General features: G+C 41.5%; 1 protein-coding gene across 1 annotated transcript in view; it reads left to right on the top strand.

Annotated features, from left to right (window-relative positions):
- CDH4 (cadherin 4, type 1, R-cadherin (retinal)) overlaps positions 1-22,094 on the top strand; it is a gene marked incomplete at its 5' end in the record, with an annotated part of 174,111 nt that overhangs the window by 11,977 nt on the left and 140,040 nt on the right. Inside the window, one exon of the mRNA XM_008940541.1 lies at positions 3,503-3,673. Within this exon, the coding sequence (XP_008938789.1) occupies positions 3,503-3,673 (171 nt within the window). The remainder of the gene's footprint in view (positions 1-3,502; positions 3,674-22,094) is intronic.

Raw genomic sequence — 22,094 nt, 5'->3', positions numbered from 1 at the left:
AAAAAAATTCTGCCCTAATGTGAATTCCAAGGCATTAGATCATACTGAATGCAAATTCATAACAAATTTACATCCCATCATGGTCTTTTATCCTGTTGGGTTTTTTCATCCCACGTTTTGTAGTCACTTTTTCTCCTTCAAGGTTTTCATTTGTTTTGGTTCAGCTGTATTTCTCTAGCTTATCTGTGTCCTAAAGTAACAGAGAGGCATAATTACTGATTTATCTGACTATTTTATATCCTTGTTTAGTTGTCTGTGTATTGCCAAAGACCATGGTCACATGTTCCATGTTTGGTCTTTGATCCTGTTGTAACGAATTATTAATGTCACCCTATAATTTTCAGAATGGAGAGTGGATTTTGTTTTCCACTGAGCATGTTTCATGGACTGGCTTCTCTTTTGCTGCCTGTCATCCTTCCATCACAATAGTGATGGCACCTCACAAAAGCGATGGGAGGGAAGCTACCCTGAAGCGGTAGCACTAGAGGTGCTGGATTTGACTGTGAGAAGGACTAGGCACAGATTGTGTTCTGATGACACGACAAAAGGTAGAGGAACATTTTATCTTTTGGAAACGTCTGCCTGAGCTTCTGTAAAGCATATGGCCAGTAAGGCCATGAGAGAAGGAGCAGTTGTTATCTTAGTAAAAACTGTTATTCAGCAAAAACAGATTTGGAAGCTGTATTTTATAATGAATTTAATTTGGTGTCACATTCTGCTTTTCAGTTGAACTTTAGATCCTTGCAAACTCAAAAGTACAGGAGAGTTTTCTGGGGGCTCTCAGTCATTGCTGTTATTCCAGAGATGTTCTGGGATGTTTCAGTCAGAGATCTGAATAGTTCTGGCATTTGTGCTCACCAGACTTTGTTACTGCATTTGTCTCACAGCTTTTAAACAGCAGAAAACATGTACAACGTATTTGAACAACACCAGAGAAATTAGGGTCATGAGAATGCATCGTCAACAAATGAAGATAAAAAAGAGATGTTGTTTAAAAAAAAAAAAATTGTTGTTGCAAGAAGCTTTTGAAATTCTGCATACCAAATTCAGAGTCACGTTGATGATTTATTCTAATGTAGGAAAACAGGAAAACATCATCAAGAGTGACAAGCAAGCTAGTCACTGTCTAGTCACCTGCCAGCAAATATTTCATACAGACTAAAAAGGCTGGTACTGCCTTGCTGAGCTGACACTAATTATTTCAGTATACATGGAGCTTTGGGAATTGTGTTAATTCTCAAGTCTGTCTTTAGTTCAGACTCATTCCACTGTGTAAACTCAGCAGAGCACAAATTATTTGACCATCCTTTCATAATCTGTCCCCACGCTCACTTGCCAATTATATAAACTGATCCAAATACCTGCTCTCAAAGGATCCCCGTTTGAGGATCACAAGCCAATTAAGGGGGATATCCACTTTTCCACAGCTCATGTCTGGTAGTCCTATTTCATGTTGACATTAATTTCTAGGTATATTCTTTAGATAATATTGTTTTCATCAGTGTTCAGAAAAGATCTCTTTCCTGGTGATAAAACCCTTTTTAGATTAAAACTCTATCAGTGGTAGCATATTGCATCCCATAGGAAGGAGGAGCTCAACAGTACCTACCAATATCCTGAGAAAGTCTCCCAGTGCCACATGATGCTGTTTCTTTGTTCATTACACACTTAAGTGAGTATTTTTAGAACAGCATCTAAATATTGAACAGCAGTGTAGTGATCTTGCAGCAGCTTAGTGATGATGCTTGTTGAAGGTGTATAAAACAACACTGAGGCAAACACAAAACAGCAGTCACCTCGGTGGCATGAGGTAGCGTGAGAGAGGATTTGGGAAACATGGCTGTATGTGTGACTGAAAAAGACCATATTTGTCTGTACTGTGAAAATTCAGCTCTGAAAGTGGCTCCGTTTTAAGGTTTGCAGTAAAAAAAGCTGCATTTTTGCACAAATGCTTCCAGCCATAGCAGCCAGTGGATGTCTGCCCTCCATGGGTAACAGATCAGAGCTGTGAGAGTGGCCTCCTTGCTGCTGTGCCCAACTCCCAGCACCCAGAAGGTCCACACAGCTTTGGAGCCACCACTCCATTTCACATACTAATTACTTTTCATATACTATGTAGTTTTAAGGTGACTGCCTGCTTCACTGAACTTCCAGATCAAGAACTGAAATGTGCTAATAGATGGATTTACATCAAACTATAAACCCCGAAGCAGCAATTCCCACTGAAATCAGTGCCTGCAGATAACTGCTTGCAAATGTTTCTAGGATGTTTGCATTTGTACTTTTGGAGCAAGACAAAAAGTGAGTGTGGTTTAAAATTGCAGGAGCCTCAGAAAATACTTTGAGGGTTTTTCTTACAGTGTTCTTGGGTTTTGGGGCTCTAGGTTTTGGTGGGGATTTTTAAAAAAAAATAAAAAAATAAAAAAATAAAAATCCAGAGTATAGTGTTCTCATTGGACCTTAACTCAAATAAAGAGAATGTGGCTTTCAGTCTTTCTGATTTATTAAAATTTTAATGTTTTTTGGTGGCAATGCAGGTCACCATGTGGTAAAAAAGCATCTTTGTTAGTTATATTTTCTGCAGACTTTCTGGAATCCTAGAATTTAAGTGTTGGAACAGGGTAACCTCTGCAGAGCCTCTCCAAATCTGCATTTCATTGATTCATCATTCTATAAGGTGGAAATTTTGTAATAATGAACAAGATTCATTAAAGTCCTACCAATGGTCCCCCCATTTCTGTTTTTATACCACTGCATTTTAATGTGTCCCACACCAAAGTATGCCGTGCCATGGGCAGAATCTGTAGTTTAACAGAAAAAAAAAGTCAGAAAGAAGGACTCCAAGGTGCCCCGAATATTGAAAATAATGTTTACTGACTGAGATGTGTTACACTTTGCAGGCTGTGTGGGCAGATGTGTATATGGGATCTGTGTTCAAAACCCAGCTCTGAAACAAAGGTCATTCATCGTGAAGCACTAAGAAGTTGAACTAATTCACCTTTGGAGGCATGGAGCTGACTCTCCCTCTGATTGTGGTTTCTTTGGTTGGGGCAGGGTGCCTCTGCAGAGCCACAGAGTGCAGGTTACTGTAACCCTGCTAGTGCCAAGCATCAGGGTCACTCCCTGCTATAAAACAGGACCCGTGACAGACTCTAAGGCCTTTTTGTGTGTTCTGATAGGTTGCATTTATTAGAAATTTGCAGAAACTTCTTTACTTTGAGGTGCTGCTAAATCTCCCTGCAGCTGGTGTAATGAAGACGATATATTGTGGGAGACATCTTGATTTGAGAGTGAAAGCTCCATATATTTGTGAAAACGAAGTGGCGGCAGAGATGCCAGTAAAGCATATTGTGTCTTTTTGATGCAGAAATACATCATATTAACAACAATAATTTTCACGGTTACGTGTGACGGTTTGGGCGCAGGGAAGCGCCACGGTTGGGAGGGGTCCTAAGAAGCGAGACAGGAGCTAACTGGTGTTGCTTTTTTGCTCCCAAAACAGCCGAAGGGAAGAAAAGCGGTGCCTGGGGAGGCGGCGCCGCAGCAGAGCGACACGCTGCTGCCCTGGCGCCAGCACCCCAGTGGCCTGCGGCGCCAAAAGAGAGACTGGGTCATTCCGCCCATCAACGTGCCCGAGAACTCCAGGGGACCCTTTCCACAGCAGCTGGTTCGGGTGAGTTAAAAAGAGACTATAATAATAATAATAACAACAACAACAACGGTCACCTCGCAGTGGGTCTAGTGAGGCAGCCTTTGCGGCCCAGGCGCGTGGTGTGTGCGGTCTGGCTCCAAGCACAGGCCCTCGGCTTGGATGACAGGGAAAAAAAAGAAAAGAAGGGAAAAGGTGCCTTTGACGTGGCGTTTGGTGGATATGTTACTGCTGTTTATAAGCGTTAGCAAAATACAAATACATGTTGCTATTTCTCTTGCGGGTGCTGGTTTCAGTTTTTGGAGCCGTAGAAAGATGGGCTGTAAAAAAAGAATTCCCCGGCAGACTTTTTCAACTCCCTCTTTGAAGAAAATGGGTACAATTATAAAATTTCAGGACCTCTTTTGAGCAACAGTGGTGTGTCATTGGCATCCCTTCTCAAGAAGTTCACCTAGTCATCTTGAAACAGTGCCTGGATTGAAGTGAGTTGTCATCATTTGCTGTTTCACAGTCATTAGCTGATACTCTTCTGCACAGCCCATGTCCAGGAGGAGGAAGGGAGCTTCTTGAGTCCCTTAGAAGTTCAGGTGAACTTTGCAGTGACTCACGCAGTGACTGAAGGTGCACATTCCCAAGTCACCAGGTATTGGGTAAACTTGAATTGTTGGTCTCATTTCTTTGTGCAATTAGAGAAGTACAATGAGAAATAAAGAAGTAGCCGCTGGCAAATGTTTTTGTGTCTGTCCTGGAAAACAGGGAGGAAAGCCAAGGAGTCTTTGTGTGGTCAGCAGTGATAGGTATGGAGCTCATTAACATATTGTCCTACTAAATCGAAGAAATATCTGAATAACCTGATGTGTCAAAAGTATCTTCCTATATCATATTAGTAATTCAGATTAATTCCTGAATTGATGTGAAAAGTACGCAGAGTACTTCCAAAATGAACTTGTGCCCTGTCCCAGTCCCTGAGGATTTCTTTTGAGCTTTGACTAGACAGCAAGAGGACAACTTGGCACTAGCTTACTACGGCAAATTTGTTGATTTATAGGGACTGAAATCTGTGTGACATTTTTTCCCCCTACAGTCTGGAGACGAAACAGAGGACTTAGGAATGCAAAACTCCAGTATTAATGAAAGTGACAAATAATAAATTTTATATAGGTACAGATAAATTGATATTCATCACTTAAACTACCAGTAACCTTGGAAAGATAACCTAGCTGATGGAAAAGCAGAGCTCTCATATTTTCAGCAACATATTCCACTGAAGTTTTTAAACAGAGATGCTAGAGAAGACACTGAAGTAAAAAATGGGGTGGGGAAGAAAGAAATGGCATACGAAGGGCTGCTTCCCTTTTCACCTGCCATAAAGTATTGTAATGGCAGGGAAGATCATATAAGAGTGCAACTTGATTAAGCATGAGACCCCTGATGTTTCATGCTTGAGTTGAGTTTCTCCTCGTCTGCTACTCCTGGCCCATTTGCTGGCCCCTCAATGTGAAGCTTGGGTGATTCCTAGCAGGAGTTACAGCTTCCCCTCTTAGACTTTGCTCTTTAATTATACAGAATAGGACAAATCAATGTCTTCAAAGACCAGCACTAACTGATTATTTCCATCCACATAATCTTCCGGTTGCCCTGGAGCATTCTGCTGTCTCCTAGATCTAGGTAACAGTTTTGATCTGATTTCCCATGCTTTTGCTCACTGGGCACTGAATATTTTTGTGTCCATCTGCTCACAAACTGGAGCTACAAGTGCACATGTGAAGTTGCAGCTCAGGTCCCGTTTGTACGGAAGGAAGTCTGTCACAATTCTCTGTAAAACTATGTATAATGTGTTCAAACCTGATGTTTTTTGGACACTGAATGTTTTTCGGCCCAGAGAACCCTGCTAGAGCTTACATTTTATAGATATAATGAACAGAAACCAGTCCCTCCATTATGCTGTCTTTGGTCCTGGTTACCTCCAAGAAGAGGAAGGATTGGCATGAAAAATATGAATATTAAAAATAATTAAAAAGTACAAGTGTTTAAAAAAGTGCATTTTCATAGAACCACTTGCTATTTGTGTTTTTATAAGTCAGAATAATTTGTAATGCATAGTCAAATCTTTTGGGTTCCCTCCTTCTCCTACTTCCTATTGTGAAGGTAAAAATTCCATTTTATGGAAGTTGATTAGTTACTTGTCAGTATTTTTAGCAAGGCTGTGCCTGAATGAAGTTTAAATCATAGCAAAGGTGAATGCAGCTTGATGGGAGCCACATACCTCAAAAAGCAGCCCTGTCTGGTTCAGCTGGGATCAGCTGTAATTCTCTGCTCATTAAACCATTTCATTCTGATAAAATACATTAAATGAAAAAGTTTTTATAAAATGGAAGACGTCACAACATTATCCCTGCCAAAAAAAAAAAACCCTCTGTTAATTACAGGGTTTTTTCTTTCACAGGAACATCCGTGTCTGTTCATATGCATCAACCACACTAACTAGGAAATGTATTTCAGAAAAATAGTGTGCACAAAATAATAATAGGAATTTCTGATTAGTTTTGGCTGCTGAAAAGATTCATTTATTCTTCAAAGAGTTCAAATAAATGCCTGACATACATAAGCTAAAAATAATTTTTGTTGGTATAAAAAAATGTTTTGCAAATTTTGGTTTTGTCTTTTGAGCTGAGAAAACAGTTATCAAATGTTATTGATATATGCTTACTTATTGTGCAAACATTTGTGAAAATCTTGGGTTTAATTTCCATGTGCTTCACTTCCACTTTTGTGTTAGGAATAGTTTACATGCTGTGAAATATTTTACTGGAGTGAGGATAATTTCATTACTAATTGTCAGGTAGTCTCATTATTATAACTATGAGGTCCATAAAAATGCCTATTAAAAATACAAAACCAATGTGAAATCCCCCTCCTTCTCCAAGCAAATGACTCATCCAGGCACACTGATCAACTAAGATAATATATTAAATAGGTGCACCCTTGCCATCTATCTTCTCACTGACTCATCCTTTTTAGCTACATGTGTAGCTAATTCTTTATTATCTGATTATCTATTAGCTAATCTTGTATTTCATCCTCTTCCAAACTTCAACAAGTGTCTCAGTTTTGGATCCACATGCAATTCTCTAGCTTCTTCTAATGCCAATCTTAAGTCAGTTTTCAAGACTGAAGTCTTGGACTGTTGCACTGGGCTGCATGAAAACCATTCATTTAAGAGACCAGGGGTCCTGTGCAGGACCAGCCTTTGGACCCAGCATGTAGATGATGGGCTCCTCTGTCGACCACTGCAACCACATTCACCTTTATGAGTACCCCAAACTTCCAACTTTGTCTCCAGGATCTTTCTTAGAGCTTTTATGATCCCCCTGTCTCTAACCTGACCTGCATGGGCCCTTATTTTTCCAGCTTGCCTTTATTAAACTTGAAACTTGAAAATGTAATGTTTCGCCCATTAGATCTCTTACGATAAACAGCTTGTCTGTTCTTATTACATGGGCTGGAAAATGCACTGAGGGTGACTGAGGCAGGATCTTGGTGCTCTTACAGGCTGCCTTGATTGCCTGCGACAGGCACAGCATGCTCTCTCCTATCCAAGCCCTGGTAATCTGAGGCACAAGAATACTAGAAATAATCGAGTGTGTGTAACAGGGAGTAAGAGGGAAGGATGCATTTTATGTAAATTTAATCAGAAAGGCCTGAAGTGGTTTGGAAAGTTGGCAGAATATAATGTACCTGAAGCCTCTTGCGTTGCTCCTTAGCAGAGGTGGTGTTAATTGGTTGGGTTTTGTGTGGCGTGGTGCATGTTAATGGGGCAGAGAGCACTTAAAGCACTAGAAAACCCCGTGGTGGACTCATGGGCGGGTTGAGCATGTTAAGCTGTACAGTGAAATTGGATACTTGATATGAAAAATGTTAACAGCACATGCAAGAGGTCCCCAGTCTGTTGGTGTGCCATAGCCCATCCTGGTGCAAGGTGTAGTGAGGCAGTTCTCCAAAAGTTTAAAATCCCAGTGTTGGAGATACACATGAGGTATACTGAGCTGCAAAATCTCCACTGGCTTGGACCATCAGCCCTGAATATTGCCATTTCCTTTGCTCATCATGGCTATTTCAGCGTGCACCTCTGGGCTGTTTTAAATAGTTTTATTGTAGGAAATCCCTTATGCCTCCTCTATCAACCACATTGCTTACTGCTGTGAAATTGGCAGTTCAGAATCCATTAACTCCCAGCTGCAAGACAGATGGCATCTGTCTGTGGTGAGAGAAGGTTTGTTGAGAAAAGGCCTTGCGAATGCTTCCCAGAGGACATCAGACCTTACTTTTCCTGAGAGACATGCAGACAGCCTTGATTACAAATAGGCCGAGGTCTTCCTTGCTCTTCACGGGAACAAGTGTTTCTTTTGCCTTACCAAACACAACAGAAAACAAAAAATTGCTGGCTCTGGCTCTCAGTACCTCTCATCTTTGGTACCCCTGAGAGCATCACCAGCTGAAATTCAGAAATTAGGCAGTTTGGTCTTTATTGTGGCAGACAGGCAGAGATAAGGAGTAAGCCCAGAGGGTGGGGAGGAAACGGGACATTGTGGATATTGTGTTGCTCTATAGAGGCACAGCCTTTTTTTTGAAAGCTGGTTAAAGGATGCAGATTGCAAAAACTCTTGGCTCTTGACTGTAATTTCATGCCACAAACCATTCTGACACCAAAGAGAGAAGGATTAGCAGGAAAATTATTCATTAGGCATTCGTATTGCAACGGTCTTGGCTCTGGTATTGATCTGTCCTCTGTGCATGTGTTACCAAAGCAGGACTTGGCAGACTTGGAATGAATGGAGAAAGGGAAATACGGCGCATTGCTGCTTTCTTGACATGTCCATTTGAAATTTCTTACAAAGATGCAGTTTAGAACAGGTTCCTAAGCATATACTACACTGTGTATACTCCTCAAATTACATTCTTTTCTTTTCATTGTCCCTGGCATATGAAGATGTCAGTCTACTCTCCAGCACTGCACAGAACTAGAAGGCCAGATCCTGATGTAAATTCATGCATCTCTGATGCACCTCTACCAAAGCTGGTGGGGCTACACTAACACATACTGTTTTGGAATCTAGGTCAAAGCAAGCAGATGTCCAGTGCTTTGTGGTCTTCACATGCACATACAGCGCTATGGATTGAAAAGTGCAGCTACAGCATAAATGCATCATTTGAAATTCTCTTACAACAGCATTCAAGCCTATACTGTAATTATACATATTGTATGTCCTTGTATTCAGACCCATGGGGAATTTATATTGTCCTTGCTAAAGCCAGAGGGACTGAAGGAAAGCAGTCATTTAATGATTCAGCTGTCTTGGGCTCTATGATTTAATCAATCATATGAAAGAAATTTTTAGATTCTTTGTGTTTAGAGTTCTCTTGTCTGAGCAGAAAATGTTCCCTTTTTGAATTGCTTTAATAGCTGTATTTATGCAGCTGAAAGTTCCTTAAGAAATGAAAGTAAAATCAAATTGCTGAGAATGCCTAGATAATTTATCGGAGAATATTCAATTAGAATATATTAATATTTTAGATTTCCATCATTAATTTAATATTCAGAGATTTAATTTAGTCGTCAAATTGCTGTAGTGCCATGCGTGGGTAGATTGTTAGGCTGAGTGCTTAAAACACCTGCCACAAATGGGTGAATCTCACTTTGATTCCCAAGAGCACAAATGCCTTTCTACTGACATAAGTCTTGCAGCAAAAACCCTGACACGAAATCTTGCCTGTGCTCTGCATTTTCTCCATAATTGCAGAATGGAATAATACAATCCTCTCGCAGAAATAAATGCAAGAGCCTTATTTATTTATGCATTCAAATCCAGACTGAGGAGGAATTTGGTGCTTTGTGGTTTTGAGTTTGTCAGTGTATTACTGGAGAATTTAGTTTCGCCAGCCAGGCCTTGTTACCAGCTCAAGGAGAACCATTATAAGTGAAGTTGGGATTTTGGGGTGATCGACACTTTGCAGACAAATAGCAAAGACTCGCATTGCCCAGTTCAACTAAAAATACTGCCCTTGAGATTTTACCATTTTCCAGGATGCTTTGGGAATAGTAACATGAGTGAAAAAAAGCCCCACTAAATAATAAAAAAACCCGAAACATTAAATCATAAAATGCTGTGTGATATGAGAGTCATAAATTCCCACCAAATATAATCTCAGTTGCATGGAAGAAAGGGAAACGATTTTTAATTTCCCACAAAATGTAAAAAATGAGATTCTCAGAAGACATGTGGCAGCAGTGAGACAGCTCCCACTCTGATCGGGAAGTTTCAGCGTGGAATTTCAAAAGTCTCAAAATTAATTGACAAGGTTTATTATTTTCTTCATGTTTAAACCTAATCACAGGATGCTGCATTTTTTGGTTGGTTGTATGGGTTAAAGTCAGGTGCCGTCATTACAGGATCAGTGTTTGCGCATGGCACTTGTTGTCTTAAAATTTACAACCACGTGCATCCCACCTACTGTTGGTCCAAACCTGGTCAGATTTGAGTTAATGCATTCCTAGAGAGGAAAGCCATCAGGTAGCTACCAATTTTGGAAACACAAAAAATGGAGAAATGAAGAACGAAGGACAGTGAAAATCTGGGGTGCAGTGAGTCAAACTGAGAGGGCACTGGGGTTACAGAACTTTGGTCTGACCTCATCTGTGATGTTTTAAACTCTTTTGCAGTCATTCAGCATCCCTGTGAGGCAGTGGGGTGGGTTTTACTGGCAGGTATTTGTGACCCTACCACCAAGTGCTACTTGTTAAATAAAAATTGTAAGTTAGGTGCTTACAGTCTTTGCTTAGGTATTTTTCCTGTACAGGATCTGATCTTTTCAACCTGTTAACATGAGTGAGGATTGTCAGTTTTTCACAAATATGAAACCAAGGCAGCAAAGTTGAGTGGCTTTGTTCAAGACCACAGAGTTGTTGCCATGGCCATGAGCAGCATTCTCTGGTTATCAGCATCTGGGCTTGTCCTTGGGTTATTTGAAGAATTTCATAATGGACTCAGGTTTTATTGAGTATTCTGAAATCTTCTGTTGATGGTTATATTCAATCACTTCATTTTATGTCTCAGTTGAGCTGCTACACCCTCACCTTGGGTCAATTAATATACAGGCTTGTATTTACAGTGAATCGAAGGTGCCCAGTGATCCAGGGACTAAGCAGCAGGTCCCTTTCTCTCCTGGGTCTCAGTCAATTCCTCCACCACCACCCCCATTCAGTCCTCAACTTTTAGCTCCAAGTTCACCTCGGGAGCAGGAAATGTGGGAACCACAGAAGGATAAGTGCCCTTCACCTCAAACTGTCGTACCAGGCAGACTGCAAAATAGTTCATCAATCACTCCACAGAGTATTTAGCTGTAATACTCCATTGCACATACTGCAACATATCATTACATCCTCATCCTCTCCAGAAAGTGAGATCACTGTCATAGCCGCTCAGTAAGGCTGTCATAATGTGTAGAGGCAACGACAGGAAGGCACAACACAGCTCATGAAAGCTATTGAAAATCTGTAAAGACAGAGTGTACACAAAAACAGTGGGTTAATTTCCTTAGAAAAAAAAAAGCTTTGGTTATGGCCTGGCCTTTTCCAAAGTAAAGTAGTAGTAATGAAGAAAGCTGAGACAAAGAACTTGCAATCTGCCTCTTTGCTGCAGTAGTTCATTATTTCACACTCATCACCCACATTAGTAGTAGGTTACTGTGGGACTTGACTTCTTTGGTGAGTTGAAATGGAGTCCCGAAGACACAGTGGTGCTGTGTGGGTGTGAGTTTGGATTTGCGGAATGATGGTGCAGATATAACCTTGGCAGATAGGCTGTAACTGAAATTCACTGTATCAGGCTGGAATGAGATAGGAAGCAAAAAACCCATCCACACTTTTTCTTTCCTTTCTACTGCATATGTTCTTGCTAGTCTGTAACCACTGAGGAATTAAACTGAGCACCCTGGAATTTCAGATGTCAGCTTTTAAGATTTTAGAGAATTTACTCTTGGGCTAATTTTAAGCTTTCACTGCTGCAGTTAATTGTTTTATTTATAACTGCTGAGATTTGCAGTGATAAAGGTGTCACCATCTAAATCCTTTCTCAGCTGTCTCTAATGCAGACTGCTGAGAGGTGTAAGCCATGGTCAGATGATGGGGCTGGAAGGAGTGGATGTGCAGCACTTTACCAGAGTTTTTTTAAAGTCCCTGTTGCTTTGCAATTTGTTCTTTCCCATAGCTCTTACCATATTTTTAATAATTACCATATTTTAAATAACATTCCTATTTGTTGCTAATTTCCTTAATTTAAAGGAGTTTTCCTCCTATCTGAACATTTAGACAACTTAAAAACAAACAAACAAAACCTTGGATTATATTAAGGGAAACGTTTTACCCAAGGCAGTTTGGGTATCTGCAGATGGTACTGAACATTTTGGCCCTTATTCAGCAGAAATGTTAAGTACGTGCCTAAATTTCATCCTTTTAAGTAGCTCCAGTGGCTCTTCTGAGTCTAATCAATGAGTGGAAGCTCAGGACACGAGTAGAACCTTACTGGATTAACTAATACAGCATTATGCAGTGCCAGTCTCTTTTTTCTGCGTGTCCTTGGCAGAGCCCTGTGCTCTGTAGGGTTGTGCTTCATCACTGATCTGTTCCTGGGTGTAGATGGGGAAGTGAGGAGATAGGAGATGCAGGATGAGGACTCAGCTTGTACTGTTCTAGCAAGATGATGTTTTAGAAAAATCCTGCGTGACGTGTACAAGGGGTTTCTTCCCTGCCTCAGATCTGTGCATGGTTTCTGGGATGTGTACATGTGTGTGTTTAAATATGTATGATTTACAGCTGGAAAAAGTCATGCAGCCTATTCAGCCCTGTCATAGAAAGCCATCAGGGTGTGCCCTCCCCCTGCAAAGTGTCGTTACCGACACCCGATCCCCGGGATCTCTGCCACCCAACCTCTGCCGTTGGGTACCATCAGCAGACACTGGCTTCAATATGAAGCATGTTGCAAATGGCGTTTATTGCGCAGCTGCAATTGCTTATATAGCACAAGCCACACCCACAAGGCCCCTCGTGGGCAGTCTGAGCTTTCCGTTACATCGCGAGATCTTCCGCACGCCGATCCCTGCCTAGGGTGGGCTCTGCTCACCACAACAGCAAAGCTTTGTCTGAGTAATTCCACATTGGGGATCGGGCTTTGGAAAACAGGACTAAGCCTCTATGACTCAAGTTATAAACCCCTAAACCCAAAGCTTGCTAGTGGAAATATTAACAGACCCCTAAATGCTGTAGTGCTGGCAGATGTTGCTGGGACAGCTCACCTTCCTGAATCTTTTTGTCACTCATGATCTCCACTCATTTTAATCCAAACGTTGCATGACCTGAGGAGGTTTTTGCATCTGTGCTTGGGTTTATAGCCCTTTCAGGCTGTTTTGTGGTTGACTTGTTTGGTTTGTACTCCAAGGCTTTGTAAGCTATAAGGTTTGTTTAAGTAAAGAAGTTAATTTTATTGTTGTAAAAAGTAGGGCGGTTTAAGGAAGGAGAAAGGCTATGCAAATTTGTTGTTTCTCTCCAAAAAAATGAAAGGCACATGTTGTGTTAGAGAAAGATTGGACATACATAGAGCCTGTGGTTTGGCCCTTTAGAGGAACCACCAAGCCGTGGTCTTCCAGCAGCCCCCTCTGCTAGTGAAACTCCTCTGGGGGAAGAGGTCCAGCTGCAGTGCCCCTGTTACTATGGGCATACAAAACGACCAGTCTGCTGTGTTTCCACGCTGCTGTGGAAAGTGTGGCAGGTAGAAGTCAATGTTTCTGACCACCCTGCAAGCTGTTCAGAGTTATTTCTGAAGTAACGTCACTAGAAGGGAGCACATTAGTAGAGAGACGGAAAGAAATTAAGATCGGTAGTAAAAAGTGTTGTTAGTTAATCCACAGCCCTCTGAAGGGATTTCTCCAAATTGGAAAACAAAAATAAATGTTTGGCCAGTTTACATTTTTCAATGGTGTGGTTTGTAGTGAAGAGATGACACAATTTTCTTAGCAGTAAATGTCATTCAGCTGCAACTAACAAAAAGAAATTAGAATAGAACCACCAGACATCATCAGAGCATAAATCTTTTATGGAAGATTATAGCAGTTAGTTATTATTTGAAAGCAGACAACTGGGAAGCAAGGTGGCATTTTTCTTTCGGGCTGGGAAATGCACCTTTTAATTTCTCTATAGAAAAAAGAAAGTGCTACACCAAAGCATTCAAATTCAGCTTGATGGCAAACCCACTGTTCGTTAGCATCTGTTTTTGCAGGGAAACTCCTGTTAAGAGAGGAGTTTAAATATCGGAGGAAGCACTTCCAACAACTCTCTGGGTTTACCAAATATTTTTCAGACAGTGTTATGTTCATGGTGTAGATTTTTGTATGCTAAAGGAAAAGGCAATTCAAAATTTATGAAGCAGCTGCTGTGCCTTTTGAGCACCTAAGGGACAGAATGACACAACGTATACGTAACTCTGCAGTCATTAAAAGGAAAAAAACTTTCTGTTATTCTTTTTGAACCATAACCCATGGTATCTGACAGTATTAAAACATTTTCTTATAATTTTTTAATTAGACATGAATACAAAATTTAACATTCAGGTATAACATGCTATTAAGAAATCTGCTCTTTTACTTCTCTTTCTGTATCCATCCAATTGTTAAATATCCCTCTTTTTTTTTTTTAACCTCTTGTTCTTAATGAGACTTCCTCCTTCTCCCCATGACTCTTTATGTAAGCAACCTGAGCTCTTGATTAATCAGTAATTAGGGAAGAAGTCATACTGATTTCAAGTCTCTAGTATAATACTCTCTAGCTGAAACTCAAGACTAAAATCTGAAGGAAGGTGATAATGTCAATATTATGCTATGCCTAATCATATGAAGACAAAATCACATTAGAGTCAGACCAGGCAATATCAATTTATATAGGCACAAATCTGTTCTGCTTGATATCAGATGTAACATAATCATACTTCTGTCCCGGGGCTGCTTTCCCCACACATCTCCTGCTATTACCTGCCTTTGTCATGAGCAGTATTCAGTATTTCACCTGAAAGTTTACTATGCCCTCTGACATCTTATCTGACACGTGCTGTTTCACTTCACTTCATGTTTGCTGAGCAGTTAGGGCCTAATTCAAAGTTTAATGAGCCCTCATTAACCTCCATGAGCTTTGGATCAATCCCTTGTAGTCTAATATGGTAATAATGTCAGGGTATTATGGAGTTAAAAGCTACCATACAGTGGTCTGAGGATAAAGTCACTGCAGGCAGGCGGCTTAATGGGGTATTAATTGGATAGAGGGTGTTCATAAGTACTGAGCACTGAGTGTGTATATTTTTGAAAGAGGGGAATAAATGCTGAATGGTATGATCTTAAAAGTAAGGAAAACTTCAGTTTGGCTTCACATCGGTCTTTGCTAGAGCTATCTATCAGGCATTTGAGGAGTTAATGCCGATTAGGGAGCGTTTTCTGGCCTGGGTTAATGGGTGCTGTCACTCACAATTCATCTTCTCTCTTGTAATCCTGTTCTGAAGTTCTGCCTGTGTTGGCTCCATCAAAATTGTTCTTCAGGAAACAAAGTATTCACAGAAAAGTGGTCGGGTTGAAAAGGATTCATCAAAGGGAGCTGCTAATTACACACAACAGCTTTTTCATTTCCTTTTTTCTTGTCTGGGATAAGGTGCTTTCAACACATCATTTAAAATAACCTAAACTGTTGTGTTGTCTGAGCTCTCGGTGAGGGTAGGGCTGCTGTAAGTGAGCCATCGAGGCTGGCTCTGTCTTTTGGTGGACTACTTGTAATATTCCCTTCGGTCTGTGCTGGTAGGAGACCTGCACTGAGGGCGTGTCAAAGCAGCCCATCTTGTATTTATTACGAGCCCCAGATGGGAGCTGTTGGGGCCAGAGGAAGGCTGCATGTGGTGGGGCTGTGCCTGGCCCTGTTCTCCAGAGCCCTGGTGCTGTGGCCTGCTTGTAATTGTTTTTCTTTCTTTTTTTCCCTGTTCCGTTGCCCCTCGGAAGCCCTGGCCGTGGCAGGGCAGAACACCCAGCTGGCCCAGACAGAGGCAGAGCTCGCCAGCGCTGCGTGGTCTGGGCCTGCCTGACACCAGCCACAGCACTCGTCCGTGCTGCCCAGGTCACTGTCTCCAGGGTCAGGGTGGGAGCGTGGCCATGCCTTGCAGGGCACTGGTGAAGATGAGCAAGTGTGGTTCTTTATAGCTTAGGCCCATTTTCCGTTTCTTCTCTGCTGTGTCAGGTGATAGGCCCTTAGGATAAAGAAAAACAGAAAGTGGGAATGGCCCTCCTTGGCTTTTATGCTGTTTCAGATATTTAAAGGTAGAAGTCGACTGGATTTTAGGAGGAGTTTCTTCAGTGAGAGAGCGGGCAGGCACTGGAACGGGCTGCCCAGGGAGGTGGTGGAGTCATCCTGGAGGTGCTCAAAAAACAAATAGATATAGCACTAGAGGCTATGGTCTAGTGGTTAGGGGGATGTTGGGTTGAAGGTTGGGCTTGGTGATCCTAGAGGTTGCCGAATCACCATGTTTGGAAAGGACCTCCAGGATCATCAAGTTCCCATCAATCACTTTCCATCCATAGTGATTCTATGATTCTAAGTCCTTGAAAGAAAGAGCATAGGAGTGTGGGAATAGCCACAGGGCAGGAGTGGACCTTGGTCTGGGGCTGCTTAGCCATTCCAGTGCCTTCCCAGTAACACAGAATAAGGGAGACCGTGGGCTCAGACACAGACCTCTGAGTAGTAATGACACGTGGACAGGAATAACCCCCACCCTGGTCTTCAGACCTGCTTGTGCCTGATCCAGAGAACAACATTCCTCAGCAAAGCTGGTGGAAGTGGTTAAACCACCCCGTGCAGGCGTGTGGAAAAGGGGGTGGGTGCTGCTGGTGCTCTCTACCCTGGAGACATCAGGTCCCATCTTCTCACCAGTGGGACTTCAGCAGACCTCGTGCTGGCTTTCCCAGCTCCGTGACGTTCGGCTGCTGCTGCCCCTTGTTACCTGTTACCACGTGGGCAGCTCTGGAGGGGTTTGATATTTTGGTATCATCAGGGAAGGAGCACCAATTCCTTTTGCTTATTTATCCCAGATATTCTCGGCACTCCTTGCTGTTTTGAAAGAGCTATTCCTTTCCTTCTGTGAAGCCACAGATGTAACAAGTCCTGTGTTCCCCCATGCAGTCAAGTGCCTTTTCCTTTTGAGCCGATGAGGAGATGCTTTTTCTCCATATAGCTAAGGAAAAAAAAAAAAAAGAACAATCACATATATAATCACTATAGAAATGCTTTTCTGGAAACTCCCAATACATGCTAGCACCAGAAGACATGTCCCAGTTCTGTTTTATTTTTAAGCAAAAGGATGCGTGGTAGCTGTCTCGACTGCCTGTGCCAGCCTACGGTTCTCAGCACCAGTTCTTGCCTGTCCTAATCCCATCTGTGAGTGAGGCTTGAACATGTATGCCAAGGAGGACTGGGAAATTCTGCTTGATTTGGTGTTGTCCTTTTTACTCTTCAATTGATTAAGCAGCTGCTAAAATAAGCCTTCCCTATGAGGAGTTCTGTGAGGCCCTTCTCCCCCTCCAGAGCAATACTGTAGCCTACACACCTGCCTTCCTCATGCCTCGACGTTCCCAGTGCTCCCCTTAGGCTTGTCTTCTGTCCCTCCATTTTGGGGTTTATCTGCTCCTGCCTCCACATTTTGATTTTTGCTGTTGTGTGTCCCTGGGAAGATCTTCCCATGTGTTTTCTCTGTCTCGAATGGTACCCACACTGCTGCTCAGACATTGGAAATTAGGAGTCAGTCACAACCCTGGAAAACTGTGAGGTTGAAATCTCATCTGTTTCTAATTTTTGCACCTTCAGTCTCCAGTCCTACATCACTCCAAACCTTTATTCTCAGGCATGAGAGTAACAAATACTAAAAAAAAGAGAGAAAAGAAACCCCAGACTGGAAGTGACTCCAGGCACTGAGAACATAAGCACAGAGCAACTTGTGATGAAAACCTGAGCATTCCAACCATTGTATCTCCTTGGACTTAAGTACCAGCTAAATGTTGCCACTACTATTTTCTTGAAAGCTTTGAAAGCCTGCTGTGCTTTCTTACAGGACAGAGTGGGTGGGAGTGTAGACATTTTACAACCGAGGGTATAGATTTAAAGGCTGAATCAAAGTGTGGGAGACTTCATTAATTTTTTTCATTCAGTCTTTCTGGCTGAGCTTTTTTTATTTATAATTATATATCTGTGATTGAAAAAGATGTTTATCCATTCAATTTGATGATGAATGATCAAGAAGAAAGTGGATGGACAGGATGCTTTTATAAAGAGCTTTTCAGCCCCATAGTTGTAGCCACTTACCACTGATAGCTTGCACTGGAAAATGGAATGTGAATCAGAGAAAACATGGAAAATAATAGGAGGAAAATGCAGTATCCATTTCTGATGAGTTATATTAAACCCAAAGATCTTCCACTTCATAGAGAAATTATTTAAGTTTCATGCAGCTTTTGAGATTATGACAAGCTGAACAACTTGTTCTGGCTTGGTGCTCAAGCACCATATGGTACTACTTCAGCAATTTGATGTGATATTATGAATAAGAGCGCATGAGTAGTGAAATGTTTGGGGGTTTTGTATCATATTGGCCTTCTGCAGTAGACATTAAAAATTAGTTCCATTTAGAGAAAGGGAAGGTCTAAAAAGAAAACCCAACCAGACTTGCAGGTTTCAATAGCATAATTGCAGCAAGCAAGTGGAAAATGAATTTGTGGTGATTAGCAAACCAGTTGCTGACAGAATCCCTTGGACAGGTGGGGACGACTCCTGTTCTACAGGCCCTGCTCTCCTTTTAGGTGTTCTCTGGTACAATGCTGATACTATCTTTGAGGAAAAGTATATGCTGGTTTCTATGTTCAAGACTAGTGGTTTGCAAATAACAATTGTTAGGAAAGTGGAAATTAACTCTGTGTGTATGTGTAAAAAAAGTGGAGGGGTGACACATGAGCTGTCTCAGGATCCATGACTTCATTCTCTTTTCTGTGTCTGGAAGGTCTTGACCTGCTGAGGGAGATCGAAGCTGGGGCTTTGACCTGGCACCTTAGAAGATATCAGTATTGGGTAACTTTATCTTCTCTCTATTTTCAAATGAACTTTAAAACAGACAAAAAATTTCCCAGTCTGTCCAGAGCAGAGACCCTTGAGGTTGTGTTTTAGGCACAGCTAAAGACAGACGAGCCCAGGGCTATTGCTGTTGCTCTTGAAGTTCTTGCTCTGAAGCAACAGAAAGGTCTCTGACCCTTGGGGTATAAAGGAGAATTTTTCAAACATTCACCAAAATTTTTGGTCTCTGCCAGCTGCAAAGTGTAGAAGGTCTGTCCTGTGAACTGCAGGAGTGCTACTCTTCAGGGTGTGAGTTGTCAGCTAGAGCCAACTTTATCTGCAGCATAAGGTGGCTCCTGGGCCACAGGTCCATGGACCTCTGTAGCCGTGGCTTCATGGAGCCTGCCCTAATGCAGGTGCTGCAGCAGAGCAGAGAGGCCTTGGCAAGCACATCTATCTTCAAATGCAGAAGTTGGGCCACCTTAACCTGTGCAAGAGAAACCCCTGGCAGACTCCTGGAAGCAACTCTTGGTGTGTTTTAGTTTCTGCAACATGTGGTTAATAAATTCCCTTTTCTTTCTGGGGTGAAAGAAGTTTAAAAAGAATAAGGGTAACTGAGACCAGTTAAATTTTCCAATTTTTTCATACAAACTCTAGTGAAAACTTCAATGTTACCTTTGCACAAAAGCTGTGTGATAAGGAGGGACATGTGACCAGTGAACGTGCAAATGGCTGGTTGGATGGATGCAGAACTGATCACCTGAGTGTGATGCTGAAGCAACTAGTCATTCTGAACACGTGCCTTGAAAATTTGACCCTGTTTCTTAACCTGAATTTGAGCTATATTAGTAGAGTTTTGAGGGACAAATGCTGCTGTGAACACAAACAGTTCATATGGAAAAATATCCAATAATTTATTTTAAAATAATTTTCAGAGTAATTCTGGGATTTGTCCTGCCTGGATGTATCCCTGAATTTGTTTTTCAGATGGCTTTTGGTTCAGAATACAGCTGTAGTTTATAATGCCTATAGTGCCTCCATGCCACAGAGCAGGCTGGTTTCCACCAGCTATTTTGCATTGGTTTTCTACTCTCCGGTTTCCTTTCTTCTTTTTCTTAATATATTCCCAGTTGGAATTCAGTTTCTGAAAAAAATTCTGCATTGCTGCAGTGATTTTGAGCAGTGGTATCCTTTTATGCATCCTTCTAACACAGTGTGAACATTTTAACCTTTTCTTAATTACTAGCATTTCCATTCCCACTGTTCATTAATCTGTGCTGGGCAAGGACCACGATGTGTCACCCAAGGATGCTGCTGCTGTGGAAACCCGTGCCTACAGAGATTTTCATGGGGCATCTACTGTTTCCCTTTTGAAGTCTGAACTTAAAACTGATTTATTTATTTTGTAATAGATAGGTTGGCTTGCCGTCCCGGTGAGTTATCTCCTTTTGTTAAGCTCTTTGAAGCACTAGATATGCTGAAATGTTGTATAAATCCAAGTTGCTGTTGCTGCTCTTGAGTAGGAAATGGTGCATAGCGTGTTCATAATGCAAGTACACAAAGCCAATTGCAGCTGAATTATGACTGATACCTGGTAGAATGTAAAAAGAGGACCTGATAGAAATTAAGCAGTAAATTATCCAACAAGGCTGAGGTCCAGCCTTTCTTCCTGTAGCTCCAGTTCTCACCTGCAAATTGATTTGTGGCGGAATCTATAGTCTTAGCTACCTGTCTTTTCTTCTCAGATCTGTAGCAGTACGTGGTCTTGGACTTCCAATTCACAATTGAATTGCAGGCACAAATGTTGTTGATGCTGAGAGAAGCTAAATGACTTGGCAAAAGTCAGAAAAGAAATCCAGGGTATTTTTGAGAACTGAGCAGAGTCTCCCAAATCCCCCAGCATAATCCCCTCACCTCACCTTTTTTGCATTTGCTCCAGAGTTGTTAAGATGTTGCTGGTGGTAACTTGAAAGCAGAGCTGCTAAAAGTTTCTGCAAAATACAGTTCTAAAAAGCAAGTTCAGCCAAACTGAAACTTACTTTGAGTGTTCATATTCCATATTATCATCAGCATTATACTTTTCATACTGAATGAAGGCCCAGTGTTTGAAATCTGACTGTATTTGAGCTGAAATTAAGATTCTCATTTTCTGTAGGATTTATTCTTGATTAAGTTTTTTCAGATAGAGAACAGGCCCACTTTTAGAAAAGCTTTCATTTAGAATATAGTTTTCTTGTGATTCTGAAGTATTAGTTGGTAATTCTCACATTCATTCATTCATTCAACTCGCATTCAACCACAAGTTTCCAAACTATATGTACTGAAAATATTATCACTTTCCTCTTGTTAATAGTATAGTACTCAACCATTTTTTAAGTCTAGTACTGGGAAATCTGTGCTGATTTTGATGTTGATGATAAAGCTTTAATTGCACTTCTGAAATCCTCAGCATATGTAAAACGGTAGTGCCAAACTAAATAGAAATATCATCGTATGAAAGCTGGGCAACCTTGAGCATGATTAAGAGACAGTAATTGTTCCCTATTCCAGCCAGCATGGTTTTAGTTTTCATGCTTTGCTTTTCAACACTTCATCTCTTGCGTAGAGCCATGTATTCCCTACCACCATCCAAAGATTTCTGTACAGTCTCGTAACTTTGTCCCACTCCCTCCTGCACAGAAACAGTGAAAATTCTACTGGAATCCAAACTGTCTTTAGTTTCCTTAAGGTTTCTCTGCAGCCAATCCATATTTGAACAGCTTGCTGCGTTCACGGCTTTGCTGTGTTTTGAACATGTTGCCGTGTTTGGATGGCAGGAGGTTAGGAGAAGATGGCACCTCCCGGATACGTGCCCTCTTCAGAGAGGTGCTGTTTGGCCCTGAACTCCCTGCTTTTGTGCCTGGAGTGCTGTTGGGCATATGTAATGATATCGGCAGTGTTTGGTAGTAAAGCAAAATTACTTCAAATGTTCTTAGTAACTGGAAAACAGGAAGGAAAAAAATGTGAATATTGCAAAAAAAAAAAAAATCAGCTTTCTTCAGCGGGTGCTAAAGCTGCACCTGCCAGCAAGCACTAATAGGGCTTAGTTCACTTGATTGAACATTACTCGGGGGAGATTTTGGGCCAAGTTTCCAGTCTTGCCAACAGTTTCTTTCTCCACTTTAATTCATTAATTAGCAGCTATACCTGTTTACATAATGAAGTGTGGGAGAGCTTTAATCAATGCGTTACCATATGAAATGTCACGGTGTTCTCTTGATCAGATTA

The sequence above is a fragment of the Merops nubicus genome, unplaced genomic scaffold, assembly GCF_000691845.1.
Source record: "Merops nubicus isolate BGI_N331 unplaced genomic scaffold, ASM69184v1 scaffold4800, whole genome shotgun sequence".
Lineage (NCBI taxonomy): Eukaryota > Metazoa > Chordata > Aves > Coraciiformes > Meropidae > Merops > Merops nubicus.
Note: the sequence above shows the minus strand (reverse complement) of the source record. Positions and strands in the feature narration are given on the sequence as shown.